At 39.6% G+C, this 20334-nt stretch overlaps 1 protein-coding gene across 1 annotated transcript; it reads left to right on the forward strand.

Annotated features, from left to right (window-relative positions):
* Positions 1–585: 585 nt before the first annotated feature.
* On the forward strand, positions 586–13122 carry LOC145784246 (lissencephaly-1 homolog B-like). The gene is made up of 11 exons (XM_082596032.1): positions 586–698; positions 1126–1204; positions 3809–3883; positions 4462–4668; positions 5352–5448; positions 5643–5714; positions 6090–6192; positions 6867–6966; positions 8736–8864; positions 9598–9856; positions 10354–13122. Exons 1-11 carry the CDS (start codon positions 667–669, stop codon positions 10425–10427), a joined length of 1227 nt encoding a protein of 408 aa, XP_082452158.1. The 5' UTR covers positions 586–666; the 3' UTR covers positions 10428–13122.
* The last annotated feature ends 7212 nt before the right edge of the window (positions 13123–20334 follow it).

The raw sequence follows: 20334 nt of genomic DNA on the forward strand, positions 1-20334 counted from the left end.
AAAAAAGCAAAGTGATGTGTGCTCAAACGTAAGGAAAGATCTTAGTGTAGTGAGATGACAGTCTGAGACGTACCTCAATCTCGATATGCACATTATGATTTAGCATAAAGCAACATTTCACACCTACTTAAAAATATGTGCAATAGACAGGCTAGCCTACAATATGATGATAAAAATGATTAAACACTTGCAAAGCAAAGCCTTTCAATCAATCAAGGGCAGGCGTTAAAAATAATTCTGCTATCTTACTAACATGATCTCTTCCCCCAAGTAGACTTCACGCTTTTTTATATAAAAAAAATCAAAAAAATCTGATTTAAATCAAAAAAATCCGATTTTTTAAAAAAAATCATGATTTTTTCCAACCCTGATTTCAGTCTAGAAACACTTGTCAAACCTTACTGACCCAGACAGTCAAATAAATCGACCTGGCTCCCGGTCTATTTAGTTTCTTTGTCTGTGCAACAAAAACTTAATATAACAAAAGCTTATGTCACTGTATAGTGTATAATATATCGTGACATGCTTTTTCACACCTGCAACCATTTCAAACTCAGCACATATGATTACTACATTATATCCACAGCTTCATATTTTCCAGCTTGACATAAGAATTAATTTTCCAGTTAATTTTTGTGTAATGATCAGCGGTGTTTGATTGCAGCAATGGTCTTGTCAGCCAGGCAAAAGGATGAGCTGTAAGTACATTTATCAAACTGTGCATACTTGCAATATGTGCCTTATGTAGCTAACTGGATAGTTTATTTAGTAGATAGTTTATTTATACAATTTATATTTAGTGGATAGTTTTTTTATACAATAATATACATATCTTTTTCTACTGTATCTACTTGTATTTTTTCTACTGTTTTTTCGATCTTTTTCTACTGTATGTGTAATTGTGTATACTCCACTGCTTTTATTGGTTATGATAACTTATAAAGCACCAGTTGAGAAACTGTTATTTAACGTTTTGTATCAAATATTAGCTTAAGTATTACATTAGAACTTTGCTTTGTATTGCAAAGTTAAAAACACCATTAGAGTTAAGTCTTAATATACAAGTAGGTCAAACACAATGGTCAGTTGGTAAATTGTCTTTTAACTTCGCTTTAATTTATTTAGCAATCAAGCCATTCGCGAATATCTACGTGCCAATGGATATTCCAATTCTATTGAAGCTTTTAATCAAGAAGCAAACTTGGTAAGTATGAAGTACATTTTGTTACGTTTACAATCTTGATGGATTTGTAATTCTATATATAAAGTGAACTTCGAGACCTACTGCCTGAGCTTACGCTCTAGATTCACCTACACATTACAGACACTTGTTTATGTGTTGTTGCATTCATTACTGTAATGGCTCTACAATTGATGTACTTGTGTCAAAATGCACTGCAAGACCCTTTTGAACTAGTAAATTCATTAAAAAGTGCTTTTGTATCCATAAAAAATTAATAAATGATACCAACACTCATAAACAAGAGATCGATCAGAAATGCATTATCAAGGTTGCGTTATCTGCCAGTTGCAGTGGTGTCAAAGCAAAGGTCATACCATAGCGATCTATATACACAGGCCTTGACCACATGCAAACTGGGGGCCAATGTAATTTCGATTTTGAACTATAAACCAAATTTACTTTTAGGGAGGGGGAGGTTAATCGGTGTTTTTTTCAAATCCAATTTTAGCCCTGGTTTTAGAATACAACAGTATTATACATTCTAAGACTTCTGGAAAAAATTTTGGAAATTTTTGTTATCTCCAAAATCTATTTTTCAAAAAAAAGTTGCTATTAGCTTGTTTTATTATGATAACTGATAAAACTTCCTTGGCTTCTGTCTGCAAAAATTTACGTTACATTTTTGATTCTAGTCCTCATTCTGAGATTCTCCTCTCAATCCCTTTCTTTTTTTCCCAAATTGCTCATCAGCAATTTACAAAACACATTGTGACTGACACTCGTTACATTTTAAGACTTGAAGTCACACGGAATCAGAACTTCGCAATGGTTGCCGGATGATTCCGCTGCCTGTCGCTTATACCGAAAAATGTTTGAACAGAATGCACCATCAGCATCGGTATTGCGACTAACAAGTTTCCATAATGGTTAGGGAGCGTTCATAACTGACGCTAACCACTTTTTGGCCATTCCTCTTGTGAGATCGTCGTTTGTCTTCACGATAAATCGTGACGCCGCAAAGCAACTAGATCAATTATATAGGTTATCACCATTCCGAATGGCTAAACTTTCGCTACCGTCACCCACTTGGGTCGTCGCCCACATGGTGGTAACCTATATAATTGATCATGTGGGCGTCGGTAGCGAAAGTTTAGCCCAAGAGGGTTTTGCCCAAATGGGCTCGTCCTGATGTTGTGTACCAATTGTTGCGCTTGTGCGCGTAGTAATGCATACCAATTGAAATAATTACTTTCACGTGTTTTATGACGATCTAAGACAGGGGTTCTTAACCGGGGGTAAATTTACCCCCTGGAGGTAAATTTCACCTACCGAGGGGGTAAATTTACTGAATCACAAATTAAAGCAAATTTTATTTTTTTCTGTTATTAAAAAACTGGTAGTGTTGCACTCGATTGTGATTCAAATTTATGCTTAATGTAAGTTTTCGTCTTTTTCTTTTATCTCCACGCAAGTAGACTACCAGTTTCATTTCAGTAGCGTATGTGTGCTACATTTTTACAGTGCAGAACCTAATTAGGACATCGACCACAAAGTGGATTGCAACTCTGATAAGATTGCAACTTCTTTTATTGCGCAAAAAAGTGCATTGTTTTTGCAATGGTTGAAACGTGGCGTAGCTCCATTTGTCTCATACTTCATTAGTGGACTGTGGGGTGGACAGACTGCACAGTCAACGTCTTTTGCATATGAATTATTTTGAAGTGAATAAATAAGTTAAACAATCTGTAGTTGTTATGTCGAAGAAGTGAACTTATTTAGAATCATGGTGTTTAGAATCATATGTTGACTTTGGGTTGTTGACATATGTTGACGTTCAAAAACCTCAGTGTATCGTATGGTTGACTAGACACGATGACATCACAAGGGGCCACCAAAACAGTGGGGGTAAATTTTACTTTTTTCATTCGGCAAGGGGTAAACGAGTCAAAAAAGGTTAAGAACCCCTGATCTAAGACAAGAAAAACTGTTTGCGGCTGTCTTTCAACTTTCAACATAAACAAGAAGTGACGTCAAGAGTCAAGACAATTTTCACCAAAACTAATTTTCAGGGTTGGGGAGTTTTTGGACGAAAATTTAAAAAAAAATTCCAGTAGTCTTGAAATGTACTGTTGTAGGCCTATTTTAAAATCAGGGCTAAAGTTGAAATTAAATTTCACCTCCTCCCCCTATTTATATCTCTCTAAAGTTTTGAAAATCCAAATTGCCAAAGTTTGATCACGGAATCTCAAATCACTTAAAAACTCCACATTTCAAGTTTAAAAAGTTACAAATTTTTCTCAATTCCCAGTGTTGCCAGACACATTTTGGATTTCCAGCACAAGTGCCAAAATCTAGTCTGTTTTAAACTTGAATGGTAACAATACTACAGAAGTAAATCAAAATCATACAAATTATACTCAAAGACTACATTTATTAACTAATGCTCAAACTATTAACTTATACTTGGGATGTGGGTTTCTAACAAGTCGGCCTTCAGTCAAATTTGAAGCTGCACGTTGTCATGGCTTGTGTATAAAGGTCTCCATGGGTCATACCTACCTATCATCAAATCGGTAGTATCCAAATTGAGAATTTTCTGGAATTGATTGTGTGTTTTAATTGCAGAATGATGAACGTGATAAAAAATTTGACGGCCTTTTAGAAAAGAAATGGACTTCCGTTGTGCGATTGCAGAGAAAGGTATCATCTGCTATAGATCTAAATTATGCCTCAACACAATATCTACAACTATTGAATGGCATTGCTAGTTGCTTTATCGTGCATTGTGTGTTTTTTTGCATTGTACCTTTTGTTGGTATACTTGCATTAATAGTTATTGAATATTTTTCTACCACAAACTTAGTATTGACACTTTCTTGTTGGTCTTCAGATTTCATTATTCTTGCTCCATTGTTTTTTAATAATTATTTTGCGCTGCTATAGTTTACTTGAAATGAAACTTGCCCTGTATGCAATATTATTAGAGTATTTAAATATTCTCACTGATTTAATCCATGGATTATATATAGTGTGAAGTCTTGTTTGCTTTAAGTTTTTTATTTGCAAAGCCAAAGCTTGTTATATTTATTCTAGTTCACTGCATTGCTTAGAAACAAACATGTACATGGCGTATAGAAGTGGCTTGAAAATTAAAACATTTGAAAAAGTTGCCGTTAGTTTGATTATTGCGTTAAGACTTGTTTTATAAATTACATCCACTTGTTTTGTAAGTGCTCATAAAATATTGTACTTGGTGCAAATTGTTTAACTTTATACAGGTCATGGACTTAGAGGCTAAACTGAGCGAACTCCAGAAAGAGACCCGGGATGGAATATCATCCCACAACAAAAAGGACCCATCCGAGTGGATTCCAAAGCCTCCCGAACGCTGTGCGCTTAGTGGACATCGAAGTCCAATCACTCGCGTCATCTTCCATCCAGTCTACAGCATTGTTGCGTCTGCAGCTGAGGACTCTACGATTAAGGTCTCAAGTCGAGAAATCAAACGCGTTTAATTAATGATTACATTTAGAATGCTCAGCAAGGAACATACTGTCATTGTGACAGTTTCCCAGACGGCAAAGTGACATATTTTACATCGATTCAACGCGTTAGTAGACGCTAATCGATAAGACACAATCAGAGTGAACTAAAAGCAAGATTGCTGTAATCAACAAACAAATTTAAACTTTTGAAGTGTTTTATTTACTTCTTACATGTTTGCACTGATTTGTATTAGACATCTCTTGTGGTCGCATCGGTACCTGCCATTGGTCTTATTATGTTCTTTATTTTGGTTCGAATGAACGAAAGCCATTGCTAAATTCCTTCCACTGAAAGCGCCTGCTTTTATAATGACGTCATTGCATTATTGAATGACGTCACTCGGTCGGGCAGGGCGCGGTGCGCAGACGACTCTTGTGCGATGAAATATTCATGACGTCGCAAGGAATAGGTCTCCTGTATTGATGTTTAGCTTCCATTTTGAAGCTTTAACCGTTCGCAGCAAATCTTCACAAAAAGGAATTTACTGTTAAAATTTATCGAGTAGCTACGTTATGTTTCTAACCGGGCGAAGTAAAAGTTTTTTTTTCTCATTTAGGAACCAAGCTGTTGTGTGCAAATTTTGCAAAAAAATTTAAGTTATCTATTTCTTTCCTGTGTTCAGGTATGGGATTACGAGACAGGCGATTTTGAGCGCACGCTGAAAGGGCACACAGACACGGTACAAGATATTTCTTTCGACAACTCCGGAAAAATTTTAGGTTTGTTTTCTTTTTGCAACACAGTTTGAACATATTATGTGAACATTCTTTACTTTTTTGATTCAAGCTTGTCACTCAGATTGTGTATGTTTCAACTCCCCAAGGTGCTTGAAGCGTAATTAGAGTTCCGACGTATTTAATAATCGTGCTCTAATCTGTCTCTGTCATAGCAATAACCTTCATTGCTGTTGTAGCGTCGTGTTCTGCCGATCTTAGCATCAAGATTTGGGATTTCACAGAGTTCGAATGCACCAAGACGCTCACAGGTGAGCTTGCTTTGTTATGTCTATTGAAACTGGACTTTGATCACCTGCGTAGCTTGTATCGTCATTAGTCAATGTAGTGTGCTCTAGGTGGGCAATTGTAATTCCGCTTGCTTGTCCTCATTGAAAATACCTTACGACGTAGTACGTACGGCGTCAGTGTGTCTTGGAGTTGCTTTAAAATGCAAGTTATTGTACTCCAGATTTTAGACTAAACCTGATTTCTGTGACGACACAAAAGTTTTCTTCTCTGCTGTATTTAGGACTAAAATAATAGTGACTTGAAAATATAAAAGAAATTGAAGCGAAGACTTGCAAATCCCACCGTAATATCTCATGTTCCTGAGTCCGGTAACAATCTCTGCAATCTTCTGCCAGGTCACGACCACAACGTCTCCTCTGTCTGCTTCATGCCCGATGGCGACCACATCGTGTCAGCTAGTCGCGATAAGACCATCAAGCTTTGGGAGTTGGCGACGGGGTAAGTCTCATGTTGGTTCAGGGGCATCGGAGACCCAGTTATTCTTTGCTGACTTGTTTGTTTTTGCCTTTGTCACGTCTCTTTCTGTAGTTTAAAATCCAACGTTTACGGAAAGCGTTTTCCCAACAAGCCATCTAACCAGTAAATTTGTTCTTTTGGATATTCAATCTAAAATGTAATGACATGCCTACAGGATTGATTTACTGTTGGCTAGAATAGAAGACATGGAAGCCATAAGGTACAATGAGTATTTAAAGCAGCTTGGTAATCTTCAAGTAGCTTCCAGATTCAACATCTCAAATCGATTTTTTTTTGGTGTCACAATGCTGCCAACTTATCAAGCATAGCCTATAATAATTTTCCCCATGCGTGAGATTATTTTGCTGTGATAATACTGGTAAGGTGAAAGCCTTTCATTTTATGAATTAATCTCCACAATTTGGCGAAGGAAATGGCAGTCTTTGGTCTTCTGACAATGCATTAATATCAATGGCGTTTGCGGTTGGTTTTGTGCATTCATTTTCAATTGATCCCTCAGCCAGTCTGCTCTCTGACGCATACTGCATTATGACCGAAGAAATCCTTGTTGACAAGGCTCTCTATGAGAGTGATTGACAGCATGTGCACAAAATGGCCAGTTATTGCAAAGGGTTACTGTTTGGTTCCATTGTTAGATATTGCATCAAGACCTACATCGGACACAGGGAGTGGGTTAGGATGGTGCGTCCAAGCGCTGATGGGTTGATGCTGGCCAGCTGCTCCAATGATCAGACGGTTAGTGCTTGCTTGAGATGCTCATTAACCCAACGACGTGTCACAAGAAGTGGCGTTTTCAAGTGTTTTTAATAAAATTTCTTTCAAATAAAATGTCGGCTATTAATTGACCTGGAGTAACCCCTGACTTGATTGAGGTCATCCAGGTCAAGAGAGACAATCTAACACAGGGGGTGCCCAACCGATCGATCGCGATGTACTGGTTGATCGCAAACTGATCTCGTCGATCGCATGGTGTGTGCAAAAAATGAATAATCAAAAGGTATATCAATTGTCTGGCGTATTGAACAAACCGGCGAGCTCAATGTATCAGATCTACCTGTTTTATATCTGGCTAATTTTTTCTTTTTACTTCTACCGTGCCACTAAAGATACTTGCACAGCCGAGTTGTGAGTGCCATTGGTTCAACGTTGGAAAGGGCCCCTGTTCGACACCGCTCAAGGGCATGTGACTGTGTCTTTGGCAGGATGCCTGAAGATGGACACGAAGATTGGCTTCCTTGCCTTCCCGTCCACTTAATCTAAATCTTCAACTGCCAGGTGCAAGCCCGGATACGACAAAAAAAAAAGCAGAAGATTTTTGAGAAAAACTATGTTTCGTTTAAATGTACATGCAATACCTGTGGTGTTGATTTTACTGGTATTTTTTTGGTAAAACCGAACAGTTAACATGTTATTTCATTTCCTAACCGGTTTTCCTTTACTTATATTCTGTATTGCTGATTTTAGTTTTGCTAAAGAAAAGCAGGTAATCAGCCCGAAAATAATCATCCGTTTGTCCCTTCTTCAGTAGATGATACCTGACGTTTATCCATGCTAACAGTGGTTAGCCAGTTTTTGCAGCCCTGTAGCCATGTTTCCCTATTGTTAGGGTCGATTCTGTCCATGGTGTCCAGGTTCCTTGCACTAATGTCGTCTCTCACCAACTCTAACCATGTCTTTTTTAGTCTGCCAATTTTCTTTTTCTGGAAATCTTCTTTGCTATCACTGGCGCCTTGTCATCGGACATACGTTTCACATACCCATACCATCGCCACAAATGGTGGCTTCTAACCTGGGACTTACTGATGCTTTCTACTTCTGTCATCTCTCGAATACTTTTATTTCTAATTCTATCCTTCAAGGTTTTTTGTACATATCATTTGAAGCATTCTCATTCCTGTTGATTCCAACTTGTTTAAATCTCTAATCCTCCTGGTTCTTCCTTCTGCTCCGTCCCACATTGGAGTTGCTTTATCAACAATGCCTTTCATTTTCTGGAAAAGCACTCTTCCATACAGAATCCCCGATACTTCCTTGGATTTTTTCCAACCAGCTCTTCTGATATTATTGAAAATGTTTAAATAAATATACGTTGGCTGTTCAATTATGGCGATTGCTCATGTTCGTGATTGGCAACGATCTATTGTGGCTTTGCGATGTTAACGCTGATTTGGTGGATCTCAGGAGGTTGATTACTTTAAAAGTAGACCTTTGAGATCAAAATGTCGGGCACCCCTGATTTAACACATTTCAAGGCCGAGCAGAACCCGAATAGGACAAACACCAAACCACTGGCGTTTATTTCAAAGTTTACAAAAAAATTCTCTTTTGGTTTCGCCAATGAACCCACGAAATCAAGCAACGAATCGACATTTATCGTGTTATTGTTGCTAAGAAAGCTGCGAACGTTTTTGGCTATGCATTATCTAGCCATCTTCGGGCATTGAGTTATCACCTTCATGTGATGAACCGACATGCAAACTATCGGTCACGTGTGGGTTTTTCAGGTGCGCGTGTGGATCACTGGCACCACCGAGTGTAAGGCTGAGCTTAGAGATCACGACCACGTGGTGGAGTGCGTGGCTTGGGCACCGGAGAGTTCGTATCCCAATGTATGCTCTGCTGCTGGCATTGAGGTAAGCTGGCTTCTTGGTTTCTAGTTTGAGATGTTAAGAATCACCTATTAATATTATTTTGCTTACATGATTAGTTTATTACATAAACCCATGTCCGCCCCGTTAGCTCAGTGGTTACGCGCCCGACTCAAGATCATGCGGCGCTGGTTCGACTCTTGAGGTATGCGCTTGAGCAACGCACGTTAAGGACTGCTCTCCGTTCAGCAGCACCTAGTGGATGAAGTAACTTCCCAGGAATAACAATTGGAACACTTCACTCTGCCAATCTCGGTAATCAGCCCTGCGTCAAAAGCCTCTGCAAGTATGCAAAACTACCAGGAATAACCAATCAAGGCTTTGTCAGTCCGAGGATAAAGATTCAAAACCAACTAACCTGCCACACTTGCAGCTGTGCAATGATAAAGTGATAGTTCATTCTATAGGCACACCATTGATTATATCCAGCCCGTTCTTAGCTTGTATCAATTGTTTTTACTTAGTGATTTAACTTTTGCTCGTGGTGTGTTAATCAGGTCTATTTCATTTCCCGGTTGCATAGTTTGCTGTAGCAAGGTTTTGCCATATACTGAATCTTGAACACCAAGCATACCTTGTCTGCATACTTGAAGAAATTTTTTCAATGTAATTATTTTATAAATCACAAAAAAACGTGACCCTTCTAGTGTTACGGATAAGCCAAAGTAGATGTATTTTCGAATTGCCATGATCTAAAATCCCTAGTTTATCCTCACAGACTAGGAAAGGAGATCGAGTGGGTCCGTTTCTTCTTTCGGGATCAAGAGACAAGACCCTTCGTGTTTGGGATGTCTCAACAAGCCAGTGCTTGTTCACCCTGATCGGACATGACAACTGGGTACGTGGTGCGTTGTTCCACCCCCGGGGTAAGTTCCTGCTGACCGCGTCCGACGACAAGACCCTGCGGGTGTGGGACATCAAGAACAGACGCTGCCACAAAACCTTGTCCGCTCACGAACACTTCGTCACAGATCTCGGTAAGTGATGTCACCAAGCAGCTCTTTTTCATTGTTCTTCCCATGAGTCAAGTTTATTAAGCGATAGGCTGCGTGATTGAGTAAGCTCTTGTACGATGCCCAAGAGGGCGCCGGTTTGGCACCGATCGGGAGCGTGCTGTTTTGTCTGATATGCAACGCCGTGTCTGATGAAGGTAAATACTAAGGTTGGCTTCCCTGCCTTCCCGTTCACTTAATCCTGTTGTTCATGTGCTGGGCATAGGGCTGCATACGACAAGCATCAAAATTCGTGGCAAAGGCACACCGAGTCTAATTAGCTTGTCCGTAGCTCACTAGACCGTTGTACCAACTCAATGCACGTTGATGCAGAACATACCAGAGGCTGAAAGCAAATTTTGTGTGATTAATTTCTTTTTAGGTGTTGAATTTTGGTCTGTTAGCAATAACAGGTGTTTAACATCTGTCAGAAAATACTTCCATTTTCCTGTTATATTGTATTTATATTTTTCCATTGGCAGATGTCCACAAGACCGCCCCTTATATTGTTACTGGGAGCGTCGATCTTCTTGTTAAAGTCTGGGAATGCCGCTGAATGGTGGAGACACTAAACTCCACCCACTTCTACGAACAATGTTAATCCATGCCTTGCATGGCACCAGTGGGCAGACAACAGAAGATCAACTACTAACTTATTGTTTCAATTCTAGCCTGGCGCGGCCAACTTAAAACTAGGGAATAATTGCGACAAATATCCGTTTTATTTTATTTTCCTAACGCAAAGAATATCAATTTTAACGTAGTTTTATCTCTGTTCGGGAAAGCTGCTGCAAGTTGTTCAGGATTAGACTACATCCGACCGCAGTGGACTGTTAGCTGCTTGTGCTTGCGAAGGAAGCTTGATGTCTTGTTGCTGTTCATGTGTTAGCTAGGAAGCTTTGAATTGTGGGCGTCCAACCTTTAAGAAAAGGGCCACGTCCATTCTACATATAGCTTTGCATGCCACAGATAGTCTCCGCAAGTCTGCAACTTACAAACTCAAATCTCCAAAGTTAGCAAGTCTTGTGCTGTTTCGTACAGGAACACGAACAATCACCACTGGATGCGTTCTTAGGTTGGACGCCTCTAAGATGTTTTATTTGTATAATTTAGTTGTGTAACGTCCACTCTGCATCAGAGTCCATACACTGGGAACAACACAACCCTCGTCGAACAGAATCTTTCAAACTATTTGCAAATAAATTTAGATTTCAAACCTGCACATGTTGCTTTTTTTGTAACGTTGCGATGTCCATCACATAACCCCGTGTGACGTAGCTGGTTGTGAGCTTGGCTTGGTGGTGTGTCGTCAGCTCCACCGCGTGTCAGGAATCATATCCTTGCCCAGGCTGCAAAATCCGTCACTTTTGCATTAGTTCAATGTCTGCAGACGTTGAATCAATGCAAAAACGACGGATTTTGTTGTCTGGGTAGCAACAGATCAAGTTTGCTTGAAGACTAAACACTAAACAGGTGCCAATAAGTTACATCACTCATTTTGCTGGCATCGTCATTGGCGGAATATTATTTTATGTATCGTTTTTGCATGTGCGTTTCACAACCAATAGAAACGTTTCGCATGTAAATTCAACAACAAACGACCAACTAAATCTATTATCTTCTTCGGAGGGGTCACACTTACTAGAATTGGACATGACGATAGTTTAACCTGCATGCGTTTTTACCTTAAATCTTTTCTAATTGGCTGTATGTAAATCCTAGCAAGCAAAATCCGTTCTTTTTGCATTAGTTCAACGTCTGCAATCTAAAAAGGTGGATTTTGTTTGCACGACTGAAATCGCCTGTCCAATGGCTTCATACTTCGGTTTGCAGAAACCTCGTAGTTGATAAACCCCTGTCCCCACAGTCTTATACCCCGCAAACTGTCCTTTTGTTACGATTGTATCACGTTGAGACCATAAGCTCACAGCAAAGGAACCTTCCTGTCAAGCACGAATTTCACTTTCCAGACGAAAGCGAACACTGGAAGAAGTGTCAGAGTATCCATTTGCCCTGTAGTAGACTGTGGCTTGCTACCCCAGCAAGCCAATTGTAGAAAGTGAGACCTCTCGCTTTGCCTCATTGAATTTATGTTAAAACACGTCCATTATTTCAACTCCTGAGCAATAGTAATCGCCCTGTGCTGCTGGTGGACAGAACATAGTCTTTGTGTATTGGCCGTTTTTTCCACCTTTTTAGCTCTAACTTTAGTTCAGGTCGAAATCCAGACAGTAAATCAATGCTTTCTACATTAATTCAACGTCTGCCGATGTTGAATCAATGGAAAAAGCGAATTATTTGTTGTCTGGAAACCCTTCCTTGCTTTTCCAAAACCTCACGAGGCACGCCGTCCGTAACATAATCAATCTGTTTTTCTGCTACGTTAAGAATTGTAATAACGCTCAGTAAAGTATTGATGATTTGGTAGGTAAAGTAGTGCGCACACACAACCCCTCTTTGTTCCAGTGACGTTACCATGTCAACGATTCGTAGTCAGACAACAAAATCCATCATTTTAACATTAATTCAACGTCTGCAGACGAATCAATGTAAAAATGACGGATTTTTTGGTCTGGGATAGTCGGCTTGAGAATGATTAGCCACGTGATCACAATTTGCGTCAACCTCGACGTTTGCACAGTATCTTGTTTATTACGTCATAGTGTGATGTGGACAACATTTGTAGGGCACTGCACTCTAGCCTGGGGTAGCCAGGCCATTCATTGGCTTAACATCTGAAGATGTCAGGTTAATGTGCAGGCAAACTTCCTCCAGACAGCAAAATCCGTCATTTTTACATTGATCCAATGCCTGCAGACGTTGAATCAATGTAAATATGACAGATTTTGCTGCCTGGGTCATGACCACCTCCAATTTATGTGTTGGATGACGTATTTGCTTGTTTCGTGTCGTCGTTTGCTGACGTAACAATAGTCGATCAGTGACGGCCAATATTGATGTAACAAATGGATTCCGTTCTCTCTGCACTCCCCACTTTAATTTGCCTTGCAACGTTGAACCAATGTGAGAATAACACTCATTGTCTCAGCACAGTATTTCGACTAACTTCGAGCCCTGGAGTCAGGCAGCTCCTTTTTGTGCTTTTTTAATATTGGTCAGTTTGGGTGGGAAAGAAAATACATTGATAATGGCTTACTGGCATGAATTGCAAGGTTGTGGTGTTTTAGTTTCACGTTGGCAACGCTGTAACAGTTTACCCTCGAACCGACAAAGCCTTGATAGGTTATTCCTGATAGTTTCGCATACTTGTAGAAGCTTTTGATGCAGGGCCGGTTACCGAGATTGACAGAGTGAAGTTTCCGATTGTTGAAGTGTTGAATACTGAAAAGTTTGGGTGTTCATCAGGACAATTCTCGTTTCTAGCACTAGTTGCTACGTTCATCTGATGAAATTGAAAGTAAAATTAACAACAAACAAGATGGTTTATTGCTTCACTGACGTTTCGCTCACCATGACAATGCGCATCCTCAGCGCGAATAACATACAAAATAAAGTTTCACCAGGTTATATACTACTGTAGTGCGATTGAAGGCAAGAAAAAATATAACACGCAATATTTAAAAAAATATGTTTTGTTGGAAGTTTTTACGTAATTTTAACGTGGAAAGTAACCGCTCACTGAGGATGCGCATTGTCATGGTGCGCGAAACGTCAGTGAAGCAATAAACCAATTAAACCATCTTGTTTGTTGTTAATTTTACTTTCAATTTCATCAGATGAACGTAGCAACTACTGTTGAAGTGTTGTTGCCGGGAATTCATTCTATCCATTAGGCATCGCTGAATATAGAGCATTCCTGAAATGCGTTGCTCAAACGCACACCCCGAGAGCCGAACCAGCGCCGCGTGATCTTGAGTCGAGCGCTTAACCACTGAACTATCGGGGCGGACTCTCAAGCGAATTACCAGGTGGTATTTGCTTAGATTTGAAAATAAAATTATAACAAGGGCCAAACCCGTGACTCAGTAGCTCACTTTATGCATAAAGAAATATCAAGCGTCGCTAATTCGACTCTCGGGGTTGGTGGATGGAATACTTTACAAACAGCAACACTTCGACAATCTGACACTTCACTCTGCCAATCTCAGTAACCGGTCCTGCGTCAAGAGCCTCTACAAGTATGCGAAACTACCAGGAATAACCAGAGGCTTCGTCAGTCCGAGGATAAAGATTCAAACCAACCAGTAAGCAGCCTTAGGTAACAGTTCTTGTAGTTCGTATCAGTGGCGTACGGTGACCATGTTTTTGGGCGTTCACTTTTTTCAGCAGGCTTTAAAGTTAAATACATACTAGGTGTGAAACTTTTTTATTAGCTGTTCATACAATAAACTGATGTGGTCGAGAGCCTGCACGTTCGACTCCAGCCACCCGCACTTGCTGTTGTTTCTCTGGGCAAGAAACTTAACGATAATTGCCTCTACCTAGTGATCGATTTCGAGTAATGGGTAGTACCAAATTTAAGTCATAAGTCAAGTAGACAACCGGAAAACAGACATTGCCGTCCGCTGCAGCGTGGGTCAGGTGTATGTCGGAAGGCGTACACCGATGCATAGCGCTCAAGTCCGCTTTCCCGCAATGCAGGATAAAGATAAACAAACAAACAAACAAACAAGGTACGACACAAAGAGTTGCTGTGCAAATCAAGCATGCGTTTGAAACTTTCTAAAAAATGTGAACACCCAAAAAGTAGTCACCACAGTTTTGTTTGTTTGAATCTTTATCCTCGGATTGACAAAGCCTTGATGGGTTATTCCTGGCAGTTCCGCATAGGCTACTTGTACCGTAGAGGTTTTTGACGCACACTCGGTCACCGAGATTGACAGAGTGATGCCTCCCGATTATTGAAGTCTTGTTGCCGGGGAATTATTCCATTCATCAGTTGCCGCTGAATGGAGAGCAGTCCTTAACGTGCATTGCTCAAGCGCACACCCCGAGAATCGAACCAGCGCCGCTCGATGTTGAAGCTTATTTGTTTACGAAGTCACGCGCTAACCAATTGAGTTATCGGGGCAGGCGACCAATTACGGTTTTCCGTCCTTTGCTTCCCGTATTGCGGAACTTGGAAGTCAGTAAACTGAAGTGATCATTTAATAAAGTTTCTCTTTCGGAGGTCTATCTCGGTGACCGGGCCGCAACTTTCTAAAAGGTACCATTAAAAAACCCCCTTTGAGCAACAAAAGAAAAAGGCAAATAATATCTAAATTAACTCATCAGTTGCCACTGGCTGACATGGCGCAGAGGGTTAGGGCGGTGGTAGCCATTGCATTGACACGGGTTTGATTCCCACCACTGCTATGCTCTTTTTTCTTTAATTACCAAGCAAAGTTCGAAGGGGATTTTTTAATGGTAAGTTACCTTTTCGAAACTTGCGACCGGGCCGACGAAACCGGTGATCGCGAAAAAATAAATCGGTAAAAACAGTTACCGTAACCAGAAGGATAATGGCTACACTCAGTGCCGGATTAAGGGTCTGCTGGCCTGTAGGCACATTATATAAGTGGCCCGAAAATCAGGGTTGCCAACTAAAAAATTAGAATTATCAGTGTTGCCAAATCATTGTCACAAAGATCGTTGTTGCAACTATAACACAGGGTACCGTGCAAAAACTTGGTCATATATGCCTAATTAAATAGCACCTTTGCACGTTTTTGCGATTGAAAACTCGTTAACTAGATTTTGGAGGTCAATCTTACGGAGTAGATCGCTTTCAATACACAAAAGTGCCAGTGTACTAAGACGTTGTTGACACATTGTTGATCGTTTAACGTCTTTAATTCGTTTCAGTTGTGAAAACGAGCGTTCCCCCGAGCAATTCGTAGCCATTAAAGACAAGTACATTCTAAGTGTTATTTCAGTGTTCGGAAATGCATTATAAACACCAGTAGGCTAGTGTGCAGCATTTTAAATATCTTCTGGGCACTTCCTGTTGCTGTTGTTTCATCGCGTCTTTGCTCTTTATACCAGCACATAAACTGACGAAATTCTGATGGGAAGTCGGAAGACAGGTCCTTTGAATACACACCAACCAGACCTGCAACATCGATGTCTTTAACAGACATGGAGTCGTACTCAGTCAAAACTCCAAACCTCTGCAGCACCATGGAATATGCATCGATACGTTTCTGTGGTGCACTTCAGTTGGTCGATGATCACATAAAACGTGTTGATTGTAAATTTTTGCTGGCCGGACATTCCTTCCACACCATCTGTAGCAGCTCCATCACTGACATGCTTCTGCCGCTTTGGTGCTCGCCGACTTTCAGATTTATATATGCTGCTGCCACAGCAATCACGTGCCTGCTGCTCATAACAGTCAAAATTCTCTCTGCACTCATCCAAAATTTTTTCCAAGCTTCAGCAGACCAATGGCTAGTGTCAGATCGATAGTAGAACTTTGAAGCAACTTGCTACTAGTATTGAAGCGCTGCAAAATATTGTTCCAAAGTATGCACATTAGGGCAACTTCAAGGGTGTTCATGTGTTTGGCCAATGCACCTGCTTCATTTCGTGTGCTGCCACTCTGAGTAGCATCCCCAGAGATTTCCTGGAGAGCACTTTGAAACTTGTGGTACCCAATGGTTTCTTGTGCATCAAAAGTGCTCTGCGGGAAGCACAAAATATGTCCGCGGGCCGCATGCGGCCCGCGTTTGGGTTAGACCACCCTGCTCTAAATCACAACATTAGGCTAGAAAGTTTATATCAATAATCAACTTACATTTTTTCTTCTTAGAAGCATAAAACGTCCGATAAGAAACGGTTCACAAGTCACAGCTTCAATTGCACCATAAAACTAGTCCATGGAAAATTTTTGCGAAATTACGATTTTTGCATCGCGTTTGGGTTAGACCACCCTGCTCCAAATCACAACATTAGGCTAGAAAGTTCATATCAATAATCAACTTACATTTTTCTTAGAAGCATAAAACGTCCGATAAGAAACGGTTCACAAGTCACAGCTTCAATTGCACCATAAAACTAGTCTATGGAAAATTTTTGCGATTTTTGCAAAATTACGATTTTTGCAACCTTTAATTCATCTGGAAAAACAGAGCGATAAAGATGAATACTTATTAGTTTAGAAAATAATTATTTTGAAAACATGACTAAATTTTTACTGATTTTAAAGTGGCCTGGATTTTTGACTGGCCTTGTAGGCACGTGCCTACTTTGCCTAATGGTTAATCCGGCACTGGCTACACTTACAGAAATATGCACAAAAAGTTTGTGGGGAAAAAAAATTGCGACTGGGCCTGCGTCAGTGATTCAAAGCCTCTACAAGTATGCGAAACTGCCAGGATTGACCTATCAAGGCTTTGTCCGTTCGAGGATTCAATCAATCCACTAGCAGCCCCTGAATTGATAGCAGTCCTTGAAATGTATTGCTCAAGCGCACACTCCGAGATTCGAGCAAGCGACGTTTGATCTTGCCGATTTTTCGTTCGTAAACAACTAGTAAAATATTAGTCCTTTGCAAATTTGGAAAGTGCTCGATTATTGTTTAATCTAGGCCTACCATATTTTCATTGCCTGAGGACACGTTTCGCCAGCGAGTAAAATACAAGTAGAATGTTACGTATGAAGAGTTTTTTACATCCTTTTGGATAATTATAGACGTATGCAGCACAAGAACAGACAAGTTTGTTTGTTTCTCGAAAGCCGATTTGTTAAATTTGTGTGACAAAATGTGATGTGATAATGTCATAAAAATGTGACAAATCAGGCAGTAGGCTATCTGCAGGTAGCCATCATAGCCATGCCTTAACTTTTTTTGGAAAAAAAGGATCAGCTTTAACGAAATCATAAAATTACTTGCACGAAATACGGTAACCTATAATTGAAGTTGTATACAGCTGAATGAGATGCTAAGGGCAGACACAACTAAAAGGCTGTTTCTTTCCTTGTACTATTGTGGCTGCATCATAGATAAAAGTCATTCTACATTTGCACTCACATAAGTTGTAAGTATCCATGCCACGATTTATTTTGAAATAGGCTGTATGTCATGCATAGACAGCATAGTGCACTTTGGATTATTTTTTCGATTTGCTTCACTTGACAAATTAACAGAACTATTAAGTTGATAATCAGCAACGTTTACAAGCGCTGAATCAATACAAAATAGATCTGGGTAAAATAATAGGCTAATTCATTGTAAATATGTGAGAACCTTAAAACGTAAATATGTAAAACTCTTTTGCAAGTTTTTTGCGTTTTTTAATGTTTCATTTCTTTGTGCTTTACTCCATTTTTAATTTTCTTATTTTTTTTTAATTTGTCCAATTTTTCATTTTCCCAAATTGGTTGATCAAATCTCCTCAAATGAGGAAATCTTCTCACAAGTGGATTTGCAGTTCCACTCGCGCTCATCGCTGACCATTATTTGGCTTTTAAGACAATCGCAAAGCAGTAGCAGTGTAGTATGCTTCAATGAACGTCCAAGATTGTTTAGAACAGCAGAGTACGTCAATGTTTTTTTGAAAATATGTAACTCAGAATGTTGTATTGGTACAGAAATGGTTGGAAATTTCGAAAAAGTCACATAACAATGAAATCCTGTTGAAAATATGAGCAAGAAAACTGAAAATGTAAAAAAAGAGGACATTTGAGCATTTTAGGATGTCCTCGGAGGACAATTTATTTTTCTTAAAAAAAGAAGACAAATCCTCTTAAAAGAGGACATATGGTAGCCCTATTTAATCTGATATGATTTTATTCTTTTACAAAGATACATATGTTTTATTAGGCCTAATTTAGAAAAGTTCCTAGCCAAATATGCAAGTTTTGAGAGCCATTCTAGCCTACATCTTTTAATCTGATGCATAAATGAAATATGCTGTCTCTAAAATATGATAGCCTATCATTCTCTTCACATCATTCAGCAAGTAAACTTATTCTCCGTTTTCAAAAGGACTTCGGTAAAGAGTTTATCTTGTTGAACCATAGGCACACAAAGCGGAGCAACGTGATCAAGTTTAACATATTCAAGTTTATTACATTTACAGGAATACAAAACTAGGCAACAAATAAAGTATCGAACGTTTTCGACATCACAAGAGGTCCTCTTCCAGAATAAAATGCACACAATTTAACTACATTTGAATAAAGTACAAAGGTTTACTAAACCTATAAACAGGAAAAAACAAAAACTGCACAGTACTTCTGACTAGCTCAAACTCAACGAAAAAGGCTCTACGAGAATCAAAGGTAACTGCATCAAAAGGTGTTGTGTTGAACAGATCAGATGATTGGAAAGAAAGGCGAGTTGCGAAAAAACTAATTTTAAAATACAGAGAGCAAGAAATATGAGCCGCAAGCATGCAATTGTCGGTTCCAAGGTGGAGTGTTATGTTTTATGTACAAGGCTTCTAAGATCTTAGTTTGATACTCAGACCTGCCTCTGGACATGATCTCAAGTTGCTTGATAGAAACGTTATTTTAAAAGTTTTTTCCTCTGTAACGGCCGACCTGGGTTCGATACTAGGTCGTTTCAATGCAATGAGGCAAGTAAATTTCCATTGTTATTTGCACATGACTAGGAAACTGCGTTTCGCAACTTTGTAACAAACTGCTATCAGTATCACCACAGTAAACCCGCAGCATTAGGCTAAAAAGAACGACCATTATACACTTGTGAAATAATTAACGATCATGCTGCTAAAAGGGGTAGGACTCAGCATATTGCAAAGCTGTTTAGCTTAGACTTGCGATACGGTGTGTCACCGGTAAGCGCACAGGTTCACCGAAAGGCCAATCTGTGACGTGTTTCACGTTTTAAGCAGCGGAAATTGGTCGTCCTGCTATAACTAAGTGTGCGCGAAGTTAGATTTTAGCCTTTGTGCAGTAGGCCTAGAGCTTTTTTACGTGATATCTTTATCAGCTTCACTAAAGGTTGCCGGTTTGTGGACTGTTCACAAAGTATTTTTTGAAATGAACTTCATCCAGTGTAACAGACCAAGCTGCTAAATCTATTAGCCTATGTGAAAAATTTGGTAAAAAAAATTAATTTGTAGTGTGCTTAAATGCCATATTGATTATTATAATCATATATTTGTACCTTTACTGCAGAAAAACAAGCGTTATTTACTGGCCTCCAATAAGTCTCACTGTTTAAGTATACTAAAGGTTGTAACTTCCACCCATCTTGCTTTCATTCGATGGCTCACTTCGTTAAGCGCCTTATTTCGAAAAATGCGCTGGTTTGACTCTCGGGTGTGCGCTTTAAGTAACGCGTTTCAAGGACTGCTTTCCATTAGGCTACCAGTGGATGGAATACTTCACATAGGCTACAACACTTCAACTACAAGAGGAAGCGTTGCTCTGTCAAGATCAGTAACGGGGTCTGCGTCAGTGGTTACAAGCAAGTATGCGAAACTGCCAGAATTAAGCTCTGAAAGAAGCTTTTTCAGTCCAAACATTCTCATCAATAACACTGGTCAGCAATT

Source organism: Aplidium turbinatum, chromosome 15, assembly GCF_918807975.1.
Source record: "Aplidium turbinatum chromosome 15, kaAplTurb1.1, whole genome shotgun sequence".
Taxonomy (NCBI): Eukaryota; Metazoa; Chordata; class Ascidiacea; order Aplousobranchia; family Polyclinidae; genus Aplidium; species Aplidium turbinatum.